Raw genomic sequence first — 14,713 nt, 5'->3', positions numbered from 1 at the left:
GGAGGCTGCCCAGTGAAATAAGCTGTGAGCTTTGTAAGTCAAGTTCCCCAGAGTAGTTCCCATAAAAATCATTACTTGAGGCAGAATAGGGTTTGCCTTCTAAAATTACTTGAAATTATCTAAAAGTTGATAAATATTTGTATTAAGCACATATCACACAATGCTTCTTTTATATAGAAACTTTGCATCTTTCTAATTGATGATTTCAACTAAATACAATATGCTTAAAACACATAAAAAATAATTTCCAGACATCAACAGGATGAAGGAAAAAGATAAACATAGTAATATTTTTTAGGGACTTTCCTGGTGGCGCAGTGGTTAGGAATCCGCCTGCCAATGCAGGGAACACGGGTTCGATCCCTGGTCTGGGAAGATCTTGCATACCGCGGAGCAACTAAGCCTGTGTGCCACAACTACTGAGCCTGTGTGCCACAGCTACTGAAGCCCATGCGCCTAGAGGCCGTGCTCCACAACAAGAAAAGCCACCACAATGAGAAGCCCGCGCACAGCAATGAAGAGTAGCCTCCACTCGCCACAACTAGAGAAAGCCCACACGCAGCAATGAAGACCCAACGCAGCCAAAACTAAATAAATAAATACATTTATTTATTTTTAAAAATAATATTTTTTAAATTACAAGGTTTAAGTACACAAGTCAGTATCACACACTTCTTGGTTAAAGAAAATAGCCCAATACTCATTTGACTGGCAAAAGCTGAAAAGTCTGGCAATGTCAAGTGTCGGGAGGACGTGGGAGAGCATGAAGCCAGGCCTGCAGGTGGACATGTGAACGGGCCCCACTCCTGGGAGAGGCAGAAGGGAGACTTGCTGAAGTTTATCCTCGGGATAAAGGTCCCCGGCCTTGGCCGAGGCTCACGGTGAGCATGGTGGCCTGTGAGCCGCACCAGGGAGGCCTCTGTGCCCGTGCTGCAGGAACGGGCCAGCAGCAGCACTGGGGGCTGGGGGCACACGGCTGGGCTGGCAGCCAGGGAGGGGGCAATTGCTGGTCCCACTTGGGGGCATTGGAGAGGAAGAACAAGACAACTCTACGCTCAGCGAGGGTGTTGGAAATAGGAAGTGGGGTGAGGACACAGGGTGCCTGGGACCTGCCTACAACAACCCAGGGGAAGGAGCAGGGGATGGGGGCACGTGAGACCAGACATCTGTGAGAGGCACTGTTAGCCTGCAGGAGGGCACTGCACTCATTATTCCAGTCTCCACTCTTGCATAACGTGCATAATAAGGAGTCCAAAAAAAAAAAAAATTGAAGGAGGGACTTCACCGGTGGCACAGTGGTTAGGATCCTGCTCTCCCAATGCAGGGGGCCCAGGTTTGATCCCTGGTCAGGGAACTGGATCCCACAGGCTGCAGCTGGGAGTTCACATGCCACAACTAAGCGGCTTGCGGGCCACAGGTGAGGAGCCCATGAGCCGCAACTAAGAAAGCCTGCGTGGGGACTTCCCTGGTGGTGCAGTGGTTAAGAATCCGCCTGCCAATGCAGGGGACACAGGTTCGAGCCCTGGTCCAGGAAGATCCCACATACTGTGGAGCAGCTAAGCCTGTGCACCACAACTACTGAGCCTGCGCTCTACAGCCTGCGAGCCACAACTACTGAGCCTGCGTGCCACAACTACTGAAGCCCCCGCACCTAGAGCCTGTGCTCTGCAACAAGAGAAGCCACCGCAATGAGAAGCCCACACACCGCAACAAAGAGTAGCCCCCACTCGCCGCAACTAGAGAAAGCCCGCGTGCAGCAATGAAGACCCAACACAGCCAAAAATAAATAAATAAATAAATAAATTTATTTTAAAAAAAAAAGAAAGCCCGCCTGCCGCAACTAAGACCCAGCGCGATGAAATAAAAAAATAAAATAAAATGAAATGGAATGGAAATGAAATGAAATAAAGAAAATATATATTTTTTAAAAAAAGATAAAGGAAAAGTGCTCAGACCCCAAGAGATCCCGGGCCAGCCCAGTGGTTATTGGAGCAAGGCCCGCAAAGCTGGGCCCTCTGGCCCCCCCGGGAGCCTGGGCACTGCTGGGAGGGCCTGCCCTTCTGGCTGCACGACATCAGCTGAAGCTGCAGGAGCCTGAGTCAGGCCACAGACTGCCAGCCTCTCCCCAGGAGTGACAGCTGGGCCAAGGCTGCACGGTGGTCACTGCTGAGCTGTGCACTCAGGGCCCATCCCTGATGAGAGAGTAAAAGGACTCATTTTACTACACCTGGATCCCTGGTTCTGAGCGAGGGCACAGAAAGGACGCGGGAGGCCTCGCTGGTCGGGAAGCACTGGCAGCCACAGGGGTGGCAGCCCAGCTACTGTGCTTCCCCAGCCACCACTTCTCCTTGAAACAACTGACCACAAACTGTGGTCACTCAGACGTGGGTGTCGGACAGGCATTTTCTCAAAGATTAATGAAGTGAGCCTGTCACTTGGAGGAAAACACCTGATGGCATTTGCTGCCAAAGACAAAACTTGAGCTTCTAAGTGAAAACTGGAATTTTAGAAAACTTGCATCACTACCATGGAACTGCTGCTTGCCCCACACTGTACCCGGTGACCCACACAGCCAAGTGACCAGTGCAAGACGTCACAGATCACATGGGAGAAGGACTCATTCAAAGTACGAGACGGGCCAGTTACTCTGGTCTTCGTGGTGTCAGATTTTACACTGCAATTAATTTGAGAAACTACTGCTTGTTTCGTTGCAGTAGCAAAGAACAACCACGACTATTTTTAAAGACTTTTGAAATATCTTTGCCAACTAGGTTTTACTCACATACAGTGTGAGGCTGGATTTTAATCATTTACTTCAGCCAAAACAACAGACTGCAAACACTGAATGCAGAAGCCGACAGGACCATCAAGTTAGTGTCCATGCAGGGACCTCCCTGGTAGTGCAGTGGTAAAGAATCCGCCTTCCAATGCAGGTGACACGGGTTGGATCCCTGGTCGGAGAACTAAGATCCCACGTGCCACGGGGCAACTAAGCCTGCGCACCACAACTACTGAGCCTGTGTGCCTCAACTAGAGAGCCCACGTGCCGCACCTACAGAGCCCACACGCTCTGGAGCCCGTGTGCCACTAGAGAGAAGCTTGGGTGCTGCAATGAAAGATCCCACATGCTGCAACGAAGATTCCGCGTGCCGCAACTAAGACCCGACGCAGCCAAGAAATTAATTAATTAATTAAATTATTTTTTAATAAAATTAAAAATTAAAAAAATAAAATCTGTTGACAATAAAAAAAGGATCTATGCAGCCCGACATTATAGAAATTGAGAAAAAATAAACAAAACAGTGCCACTCTTACTACTTTGAGGGGTTTTGGAAACTACAGGTTTTTTAAATTTAAGAAATGTTACTTATGTTAATGTAATGGGTTTATTACTGTTAATTTTAATAAATTAATAAATATTTTAAAATTTATCCATTTTAATTTCTAATATGGTAAATATTAGTAGATTTAACCCACATAAACAAACACTGTTTGGGTCCCCAATATTTTCTAAGAGTGTAAAGAGGTCCTACTGCTGACGAGTTTGAGGATTTCTGGCCTAAGCAGGCCCTTGATTAAGTGACCCAGAAATATACACAGGAGTGGTCACCACAACATGATTTGTAATAAGGGGGAAACAATGTCCCTTCAATAAGAGAAAGAAAAAATGGTGACATATTCTTTATGGAATAAATGGAATATTAGAATATTATACAGCTGAGATACAAATGTGTGTGTGTACGTGCACACACCCAGATCTCAAACAGATACACACACACACACACACAGATCTCAGGAACACACTGTTGAGAAGAAGGGAAACTGAAAAGATCTGTACAAGATGGTGCCAGTGATTTCTATTTTAAAAAAACAAACAATACTACATTTTGTTTATGGAACATATACCTTCAGGAGGCTACCCACCAGGTTCACAATCAGGACCGCCTGTGAGAGAGAGGAGGGAACAGCACTAGGAGGGGACAGTGGGCACTTCACCTCCTACCTGTAACATTCCATTTCTCTTATTTAAAAAGGGAGGGGGTTCCCTCCTCCTGACCAGAGAGCAAGCCTGCTTTAGGGCAGCCTCTCCTCCTTACTTCCCTGAGAGGGACACTGCCTACTAGAGACCTCTCCTGGGAGCTGCTGGAATCCAAGCAGTGTACGGCCTTGACTCTGCTGGGAATCTACTCATACTGGCTGTTATTAAACATTTTGTTATAGTCCACCTGAAACCTCAGTCAATGCTGTAAGGATGGGATTTATAAACCTGCATTTACAAACCTGTTAATTTTTAAGTGCCCCTTTCTATGTGTTTCTATTTCGGTCCTATATTTTCCACTACTATTTAATCTACTTGAAACTAAAGGGCTCTCCATTTCTGTGGGAGTTTATACTGCTCTCAGCTCTGTCTGATCTCCAGTGCCCAGGGTTTCTTCGGTGTGTGAACAATGGAGGAAAACTTGACTCAAAAGCTTTCGTGCCCTAGCAAAGGAAACAACACGAAACAAAAAGACAACCTACGGAATGGGAGAAAATTTTGCAAACGATGCAACTGATTAATTTCCAAAATATACAAACAGCTCATATAGCTCAATAACAACAACAACAAAAAACCCAATCAAAAAATGGGCAGAAGACCTAAATAGACATTTCTCCAAAGAAGACATACAGATGGCCAATAGGCACATGAAAAGATGCTCAACATTGTTAATCATTAGAGAAATGTAAATCAAGACTACAATGAGGTACCACCTCACACCAGTCAGAGCGGCCATCATTAAAAAGTCTACAAATAACAAATGCTGGAGAGGGTGTGGAGAAAAGGGAACCCTCTTACACTGTTTGTGCAAATGTAAATTGGTGCAGCCACTATGGAAAACAGTAGGGATGTTCCTCAAAAAACTAAAAATAAAGTTACCATATGATCCTGCAATCCCATTCCTGGGCATATATCAGAGAAAACTATAATTCTAAAAGATACATGCACCCCAATGTTCACTGCAGCACTATTTACAATAGCCAAGATATGGAAGCAACCTAAATGTCCATCTAAAGATGAATGGATAAAGAAGATGTGGTATACGTACACGACAGAATACTATTCAGCTATACAAAAGAATGAAGTAATGTCATTTGCAGCAACATGGATGGACCTGGAGATTATCATACAAAGTGAAGTAAAAGTCAAGCAAAGACAAATATCATATGATATTGCTTATATGTGGAATCTAATAAAAAATGATACAAATGAACTTATTTACAAAACAGAAATAGACTCACAGACATAGAAAACAAACTTATGATTACCAAACGGGGAAGGTAGGAAATTAAATTAGGAGTTGGGAATTAAAATATACACACTGCTATATATAAAATACATAACCAACAAGGACCTGTGTATAGCACAGGGAACTATACTCAGCATCTTGTAATAACCTATAATGGAAAAGGATCTAAAAAAGAGTATATATATATATCTCTGAATCACTTTGCAGTACACCTAAAACAAATACAACATTGTTGGACTTCCCTGGTGGTCCAGTGGTTGAGACTCCATGCTTCTACTGCAGGGGCGCACTTTGTGCCCTGGTCAGGGAACTAAGATCCCACATGTCTGTGGTGCGGCAGGGGGTGGGGGGGACTAATACAACATTGTAAATCAACTGTATTTCAATAAAAAAGATTTTTTAGAGTCTTTGTGCCTGATTATTTTTGGCCTTTCAAGAGTAAATTTATTAATTTCCAATCAAATATTCAACAAACATATAAAAAGAAAACAAGTACAGAAAGAAAAAGGTGTGTAATCCTCAGAGGAAAAAAATCAGGGATTTCAAGGGACTAAGCAAGGGGAAAACTCCACGGTAAGCTCAGCTAGAAAGCCAGGCTTCCAAATCTGTACCGTCCTGCAGATGTGATGCTGCCACACAGCATCATGTCACCCGCCCTGGCAGCCGCGTGACCTCCCCACAGCTGTCTTCCACATTTGTCAATTCTCATCATGGCGCTTAGCGTTTAAGTTCAAAAATCAATGGGAGGAGATCTGTGCCCAGTCCACAGGAGCTCAGGGGTTGACGGGAATTCCTCTGGTGGACAGTCGCCCTCATTTCAAAGGACATCTGCTCCCCAGGATATTCCTTGGTCCCTCTCTGAGCACCTACTACGCGCCAGGGACACAAAATGAATGAAGTGAGGGTTGAAGCAAGGATGCACACTACCACATGGATGAACCTCAACAATCATGCTAAGTGAAAGCAGCCAGACACAGAAGACGGTTTGGTGTATGACTGCATTTATGTGAAGTGTCCAGAAAAGGCAAATCCATAGAAACAGGAAGCAGATACTGATCTGGCTGGGGAGAGGAGTGGAGAGTGACTGCAGATGGGCATGAGGGGTCTTTGCAGGATGAGGAAATGTTCTAAAACTGGACTACGGAGATGTTGTACAACTATGTAAATTTACTAAAAGTCGTTGAATTGTATGATTTAAATGGGTGAATATTATCAATAGTGACTTTTCACAGCTGACAATTCACTTCTGCTTGTCGACCAACATTTCCTGAATTTGTAGGGCAGTCCTGGCCTGAGCTGCACAGCCTGGGCATCCACCATCTGCAGGAACTTAACCTGTCCCCTCTGCATCCAGATAGTGCCCGCCATGCCCCATCTTTGGGAGAACTGAGAAAATCGCTGGAGTCAGTCTGGGAATGGAACCCCAGATGAGATTTTTCTACAGGCTGCAGGCTGTACAAAAATCAACACTAAAATTGGATCCCATCAAGTCTAAAGATTTCATTAAAATAATTTTGGAGGTTTTTAACCCACTGATAAATTTTCATTATAATTTTACATGAAAAGGCCAAAGGATGACAATTCTATTTCATGCAGTATTTTTTTAAATTAAAAAACGAAATGCTGTTCTAAGTGGGATCAAGAAATTTAAATATCTTAGTTCCTTTAAAAAATATGAAAGAATGAGCTCAGAGTGTCACAGATAAAGTGACAAGAGAAAATACCGCCTAGGTCACGAGGGCACTTTTAATCAGCTGGAGGCTTTCCGTGCCCACAGTGCATTCAGGGCCAAAGCCCCCACGTGCCCACGCCGGCTCCCTCTGGAGGCCGTGATCAGCCACTCGGCAGGTCCCGCCCCCGCCCCTTGTGACAGCCCCGCGCGAGGTGAGGCCAGGCCGGCGGGGGCGAAGACGCGGTCCCCCCACCCCGGGCCCTTTCAGGTCACTGCCCGCAGCGCGGCCCAACGAGGGACAGAGCCCGCCCTTCCCGGAGGCCGCGGCCCAGGCCCAGGCCAGTCTGGACCCACTGCGGCCGCAGCCGGCTCACCCGAACACATGCTCTGAGCTCCAGACCCTCATCGCCGCCCACACAGAGCGCGTCCCGTCCCGGGGTGCTACAGGCCCGGGGAAGCTCCAGGGCCTGGATGCTCCGCTCCGCGGGGGGCGGGGCGTGTGGACGCGATGTGCCAGGCATTTAGGGAGTGGGCGGGTCGGGACTGGGCGGGGCGCCCGCCCATCACGAGAGCGGCGGCACCACGGCTGCGCGGAGGGACTGGCAGTAGCCGTGCCCGAGGCAGACACCGACTACACAGCGGGGGGCGGGGGGGGCGGGGCGAGGCCCCCCGGAGCCACTGCGGGGGATGGGGGCGGGGCTCATTCCTACTGGTCAGGTGGTCCAAATTTTCCCAAAGCTCCTTCCAGCCATGCTGGTTCCCACTGTTGGGAAGAATAAGGAACAGTGTGTTCCACCAGCCCAACAAGTCTCTCCGCGGAGTGGGGCGGGGAAGGAAGCAGCAGGTGTGGAAAGGCCTTAAACCAGAACGTGAGGCCCCTCGCAGGCAGTCCGCTGCGGGGTTTGAAGACCCCACGAAATCCAACCCCTTTATGTAGCCAGGCAGGTGCGACCCTAGAGACCCGGATGTCAAGTGAGCGGACTGACAGCACCGCTTGTCAGAGCTCATCCTAAATTAACCCGGCAACTGGAGTGGCCACTTGGGTTCGCTACTTGTCTTTGTCCAAAGGAGAAATATATTTCTCATTCCCATAGGAGGTAGGGTTGCAGCCTGAAGCCAGGTGCTCCCTGTAAGTTAGGCTAATGTTTCAAAAGGATGGCTCCCATGTCCCTGAGAAAAAACATTCCTGGGTTCTTCAACTGGCCAAAGGCCTACTTAGCCTTTAAAAATATTCACATAGGACTTCGCTGGTGGCGCAGCGGTTAAGAATCCGCCTGCCAATTCAGGGGACATGGGTTCGAGCCCTGGTCCAGGAAGATCCCTCATGCCGCAGAGCAATTAAGCCCGTGTGCCACAACTACTGATCCTGCACTCTAGAGCCTGCAAGCCACAACTACTGAGCCTATGCGCCACAACTACTGAAGCCCGCATGCTCTAGAGCCCACAAACCACAACTATTGACCTCCCGTGCCACAACTACTGAAACCCGCGCACCTAGAGCCCGTGCTCCGCAACAAGAGAAGCCACTGCAATGAGAAGCACAGGCACCGCAACGAAGAGTAGCCCCCGCTCGCCGCAACTAGAGAAAGCCCGCGCGCAGCAACGAGGACCCAACGCAGCCAAAAAAGTTTTTTTTTAATTAAAAATAAATAAAAACATTTACCTAGATCTCAAAAAGACAACTTAGAAGTGTTTTAGAGTAGATGCTTTAAGAAAGGGTAAAGGAGAGACCCTTTCCCTTTTGCACTCAGGAAAAATCATTTTTACTCTAGATTTGTATTTACCCTGCACTACCACAAATACAGTTCAAATGCAGAGGAGCGAGATGCTAGTTTGAGAAGAGGGTGACCCTCTGCAGAAAGAGCTGGGGTGTAAGGGCAGCACCCAGCGCAACACCCACAGCGAGCGGTCATCCCGAGCCTACCTGTGCGATGTGTCAGTGAAGTGGGGAGAGAGCAGAAGCAGCCCAAAGACCTGGGCTAGGACCCTGGCCCCACCATCTCCACGCTCCACACACTCCACCTTTGCCACCTGCGCTCTAACCTCACGGCGATCTTCCCATGTCAGCGCTGCTGCCCATTTTATTAGCGAGCAGACTGGGGTTTGAGGAGGTGTAAAAGTGTGCCGAGTGATCACACTCTGAGGGCAGAGCTGAGGTGAATCCCCCACAGCCATGCTGCAGTGACTGGCCATTGTGGCCAGCTATTGAACACTCCCTGTGCTGGGCTCTGAGCTCAGTGCTGTAATTCTGGCTTTAAAAAGCATCATCATTGGACTTCCCTGGTGGCACAGTGGTTAAGAATCTGCCTGCCAACACAGGGGACACAGGTTTGAGCCCTGGTCCGGGAAGATCCCACATACTGTGGAGCAACTAAGCCCGTGTGCCACAACTACTGAGCCTGCGCTCTAGAGCCCGCGAGCCACAACTACTGAGCCTGCGTGCCACAACTACTGAAGCCCTCGTGCCTATGGCCTGCGCTGTGCAACAAGAGAAGCCACCGCAATAAGAAGCCCGTGCACTGCAATGAAGAGTAGCCCCCGCTCACCGCAACTAGAGAAAAGCCCGCGCGCAGCAACGAAGATCCAATGCAGCCATAAATAAATAAATAAATAGATAAATAAATAATAAATAAATTGCCATCTCTCAAACCACTGGAAAAAAAGTTTAAAAAAAAAAAAAGCATCATCATTTACAATCAGCATTTTCCACAAACACGATTGAGCATGAGGCTGAAGAAATTGGGCCAATGGTGACAGAAGACATTGCAGTGAGAGTTTGTGGGGAAACCAAGACCCTAACCAGGAAACATCTCTGTAGAGACACTACTTAGTGGTGGAGCTGGGGCCTGAGGGCAGGAGCACAGTGAGGGTGGCCTCCAGGCCCACTGTGACCTGCACCCGCCTTGCCTTCAAAGCCATCTCACACACAGCTGTTGGGTCCCAGCGGCCAAGCCTGGCTCAGGTGTCAGCACCTCTGTGGTTCCATCACTACTTGTACGTACTTGCATCTGAGACTTACCACCACGTGTTATGACCATCAGGAACTAGGTTATCATTATCCTTGTTACTTCCAGAGTCAGAAACCCAATAGGCACACAATAAATCAATGCCTGTTGAACACAGATGAACGTCACACCCGGCTTCAAGTCTATACTGCTACCTCCATTTTTGGTCAAAGACCACCGTTTCACTCTGTTCCACCAAGTCTGGTCCAGGAGCAGCAGAGCTGCCCAGGAGCCTGTTAGAAGTGGAGACCCCTGGCCCCACCACACAGCATCTTGGGAGCTGTGCCCCACTTCACATCTAAACCTTTCAAAGCAGGAGTCCGCATCTGCTCTTCCTGCTCCTTTACTGCTATGTATTCCACCGCAGGTTGGAACGGGCTCCCGGAACCTCTCGTTAGTCATCAGTAACCATTGCACTTCCAGTCCAACGGGTGCTGTTCTGTCCCCCTCCCCCAGGCCTCTGTGCTGCATGAGAAGTACTGGGCTTTCTCTCCTGGGACCTCTGCTCCGTCTGCATCCTCTGCACTGGTCCTTCCCAGGACACACGCCTCTTCCCTCTCTGTTCTTCTCCCTCTACACCTGCTCCCTGAGTGACTCACTGAGCGTCCTGGTTTCCACTAAGTCCCCGGCCTGCCTCTCCATCTCATTCCTACCCATCTGTCCAGTTGCCCACGGGGCGTTCTCTAGGTCCTACTTCAAACGCAGCATGGCCACGAATCTCCCACTTAAACAGACTCCTCCGCTAGGATGCACTGCCCAGGTCCCTGGCATCACCCAGGCATCCCAAGCTAGACCTGGACCCCTACATCCAAACAAACATCGAGTCCTTTGGGATTTACCTCTTCTAGATTGTTTTAATCCCTTACTTCTTCCGCATTCTTTAAGAGCCAATACGATTTAATAGTTGTAGCTGAAGGCATGGGTTTGAAGAGGAACAAACCTGGGTTCCAGTCCTGGCTCCCATGCTGCAAATTGCTAACCTCTCCAAATGTCAGTATCATCATCCTTGACATGGGAACGTTACTAGTAAAAAAAACCAAAAAGTCCTTTGGGACTTGTGGGAATTAATGAGAACAGAGTACATGACCGTGGTTAGTATTGCTGTCACCATCCCTGCTGACTGCTGACATGGCTCCGTCCAGCATCACCCTCTCCGGGTTCCTGCACAGCTCCCTAGCTGGCCCCTCAGAGCGGTGTCCCATCACCCTGCCACACCCCCTCCAGAGCTCTGTTTGGCCGTGCCCTGGGGTGCTCCTCGGCCCCCTCGCCCTCCTGCGGCTGCTCCTGATACCTCCATCGTTACTCTCAGCACACTGTTTTATAATTACTGCACCAGTTTGTGTTTCTGTCTCTCCCACCAGATTATGCTTATTAAGGAAGCAGGTGTCTAGGCTCGACCTCTCTCTTAGCTTTTGAATTGTTACCTCTGGGGTGAGGCCCAGGAACAGGCATTGTTAATGAGCAGCCGAGGCAATCACAGCGCTCTGGAGTTTGGAAAGGCGTCCTGCACTAGACTGAGCTCTGGGATGGGACCAGGCCTGGCTCATTTCTGTGTGCCCACGCTCAGTCCCGGTATCTGGCAAACAGTGAGCTCCGGATAAGTGCCTGTTCAGTGAGTCAAGGATGACTCCAAGGGCATCATGAACCTGGGAGCAGGTTGGCCAGGGTGGGTGGGGCTCCATCTGTTGTCACCACTGCAGAGACACCTGGTCGAGTTTAGGAAATCCTAGTGCCTTTGTGGGTCACCTGTGGGGTAAATTGAGAGGCTTTTCAACCGGTGGTCCTAGTCTTTTTTGTTAATCTATTCACATTTTATATATTGAGATTCGGTGTCAAAATTTCACTTTTACAAGAGTCTGCTGCTAAAAATAAATAACTTTGAAAACTGCTGTACCAGAATAGCTTTTTAATTTAGAGAGAAAATCAATCTCCCAGCATTGTTCTCTTCAAATCTCCCAGGAGTTTTGAAGAACTTTTGGAGCCGTTCCTTTCCCACTGTCATGGATATTCTTCATTAGGCTGTGATGTTTAATTGATCCTGAAATACAATGATCATGAAGATCTGACTTACAGGGATTCCTCAACCCTCCATGCAGTTAGAACAAGAGGGCAGAAGGGCAGGATTCCAGCCGGCACCATCAACATCTAGATCTTCCAAGATCCTATGTGGGAATATTATTGGTATCCAGAGACAAGTTCTCTAACCAGAGTCAGAACTATCCTGAACCTCAACACAGCCAAGATATTCTCATGTTTTATTAAAACAGTATATGCCTGTGAGCTTTTACTTTCTATGGTATATGTTTCTATGTAATTAATTCCTCTTCCCAACCCTTAAATACAATTCCTGAAGTAAGTCTCTACAATAAGCAGTCTAACTTTTGCTCCTTATTTCTGCTTCTGGGCACTTTAATTCTATCCAATTCCCATTATGCCTCTGGCATTGCAAAGATGGCTTATGACCAAGGGGTCTGGTGTCCAAAACAATCATCAGTTTTCTCTCGAGAAGATACAACTAGGAAAAATCTAGGAACTTTATGATTTTTGTGCACTACTGTGACCAACAGTTTTAGAAAAATGTTTGATCACTACCAAGTAAAGTGGTGACTAGGAATATTCTAAATGTTCTGCTATTGTCATTCATGAAACTTGCATTGTTAGGGTTTGATGTTGTAATTCACTCTCTTACTTGTTTTCATGTAGGAGATATTAATATTGTGTCTTTAGATTCCTTTACTTGAGGCACATTACCAGGAACGGCAGCACAAGTCATGACCACAGGCGGAAAATATCACATCAGCTTCACCTTATAGAAAATAATTAGCATTGTTATAGATGAACAACAGTAACATCATTTAGGAGGAAGAAAAATCCAGACCAGCCTGTGATACTTAAAAGTTTTCTGAATGCACAATGCGCGGTTGTCTTTAATAGACTAATAGATTAATAGACCTCTCCTGCCACCTGGTGGACAAATTGTGCAGCACAGCTTCGTGTGAGCCGTCTCAGGGTCCTAGCCCCCAAACACATGTAACTTATTTATTTTTTGTAATAATGTTTACCAAGCAAGTTCTCTGCTGGGATATCATCCTCTGAATATATATTGGCACATGTGTGTGTGTATGTATATTATATATATATATATATATATATATATATATATATATATATATATATATATATACATACATCAATAATAATGTTCATTGTAGCATCTGAGATACAAATAAATTGGAAGCAGTCTAACTGACCCTTGGTTAGAAACTGTTATACTTTTCCCATAGAATACCAGAAAGCTTATTAAAGAACTGGGTGGAAGTATATGCTATTAACATACAAAAGTATATGTTAATCAGAAAAGCAAAGTGTATAAACTACAATTTCATTCACATGAAAATATACTTTATATGCTTGTAAATACATGTAAACTGTATGGACACATACACAGCACACCAAAAAAAACTCTAAGAAAATTACCTTTAAGCAGTGAGAATGACAGATTGACTTTCACTCCCTATTTTGTATCGTCAACTTTGCTGAATTTATTTATTAGTTCTAGTAACTTTTAATGGATTGTTTATGATTTTCTATAATTAGGATCATGTCATGTGTTCTTCCTTTCCAATATGGATGCCTAATATTTCTTTTTCTTGTCTAATTGATCTGGCTAGAACTTCCAGTACAATGTTAAATAGTAGTGGTGAGGGCTTCCCTGGGGGCGTAGTGGTTAAGAATCTGCCTGCCAATGCAGGAGACACGGGTTCAAGCCCTGGTCCGAGAAGATCTCACATGCCACGGAGCAACTAAGCCTGTGTGCCACAACTACTGAACCTGCGCTCTAGAGCCCACAAGCCACAACTACTGAGCCCGCGTGCCACAACTACCAAAGCCCGTGCGCCTAGAGCCCATGCTCCGCAACAAGAAGCCCGTGCACCTCAATGAAGAGTAGCCCCTGCTCACTGCAACTAGAGAAAAGCCCGCACGAAGACCCAATGCAGCCATAAATAAATAAATAAATAAATTTATAAAGAAAAAAATAGTAGTGGTGAAAGTGGGCATCCTTGTCTTGTTCGTGATCTTAGAGGGAAAGATTTCAGTCTTTCACCGTTGAGTAAGAAGTTAGCTGTGGGTTTTTCATAAGTATCCTTTATTATGTTGAGAAAGTTAACTTCCCTAGTATTCCAAGTGTTTTCTCTAATGAAATGGTGTTGGATTTTGTCAAATGCGTTTTCTGTATCAATTGAGATGATCATGTGATTTTTTGTTTTGTTTTGTTTTTATATGTGAATGTTCATAGCAGCTTTATTCATATTTTCCCAAAATTGGAAACAAAATGTTCATTAACAGGAGAATAGCAAAACAAATTGTGGTACATTCATACAATGGACTACTACTCAGCAATAAAAAGAAATACATGGTTCAACCTCTCAAAACTTTATACTAATGAAAGCATTAAGTGATTCAATTTAGTTTCAGAGCTGGGGGGGAGGGAAACTCTAGTCTATGGTGAAAAAATATGGATAGTAGTTAAACTACCAACTAAAGTAGGGGTAGTGCTTTGTTGCTTAGGTAGGGGTATAAGGGAACCTTCCTTTGTCCTGATATGACTGTGGGCTAAAAGTATCCATTTTCAAAACTGTTTTGTAAGATTTGTGTATTTCAATTTTATAAATCTTACCTAATAAGAGGTGTGTATAGTGGACAGATGTATGTACCAAAGCAGAATTGAGGACTATCGAAGCTACGGT

General features: G+C 46.2%; 1 protein-coding gene across 34 annotated transcripts in view; it reads right to left on the bottom strand.

The window, feature by feature from the left end:
• The window catches only part of PRELID3A (PRELI domain containing 3A), a 206,880-nt gene that overhangs the window by 172,837 nt on the left and 19,330 nt on the right, over positions 1 to 14,713 (bottom strand). For 31 of the 34 annotated variants that reach the window (XR_009005037.1, XM_057526516.1, XM_057526518.1 and 28 more), the window contains exon 1: positions 7,335 to 7,448. The exons of the other annotated variants lie outside the window; for them this stretch is intronic. Coding sequence is in view for 30 of the 31 variants with exons in the window: in XM_057526516.1 (XP_057382499.1) it covers positions 7,335 to 7,366 (32 nt within the window). In the remaining variant the exon portion in view is untranslated. Of the gene's footprint in view, positions 1 to 7,334; positions 7,449 to 14,713 lie in introns of those variants that run through there. 34 annotated transcript variants of the gene reach the window in all.

The sequence above is a fragment of the Balaenoptera acutorostrata genome, chromosome 13, assembly GCF_949987535.1.
Source record: "Balaenoptera acutorostrata chromosome 13, mBalAcu1.1, whole genome shotgun sequence".
Classification (NCBI taxonomy): Eukaryota; Metazoa; Chordata; class Mammalia; order Artiodactyla; family Balaenopteridae; genus Balaenoptera; species Balaenoptera acutorostrata.
Note: the sequence above shows the minus strand (reverse complement) of the source record. Positions and strands in the feature narration are given on the sequence as shown.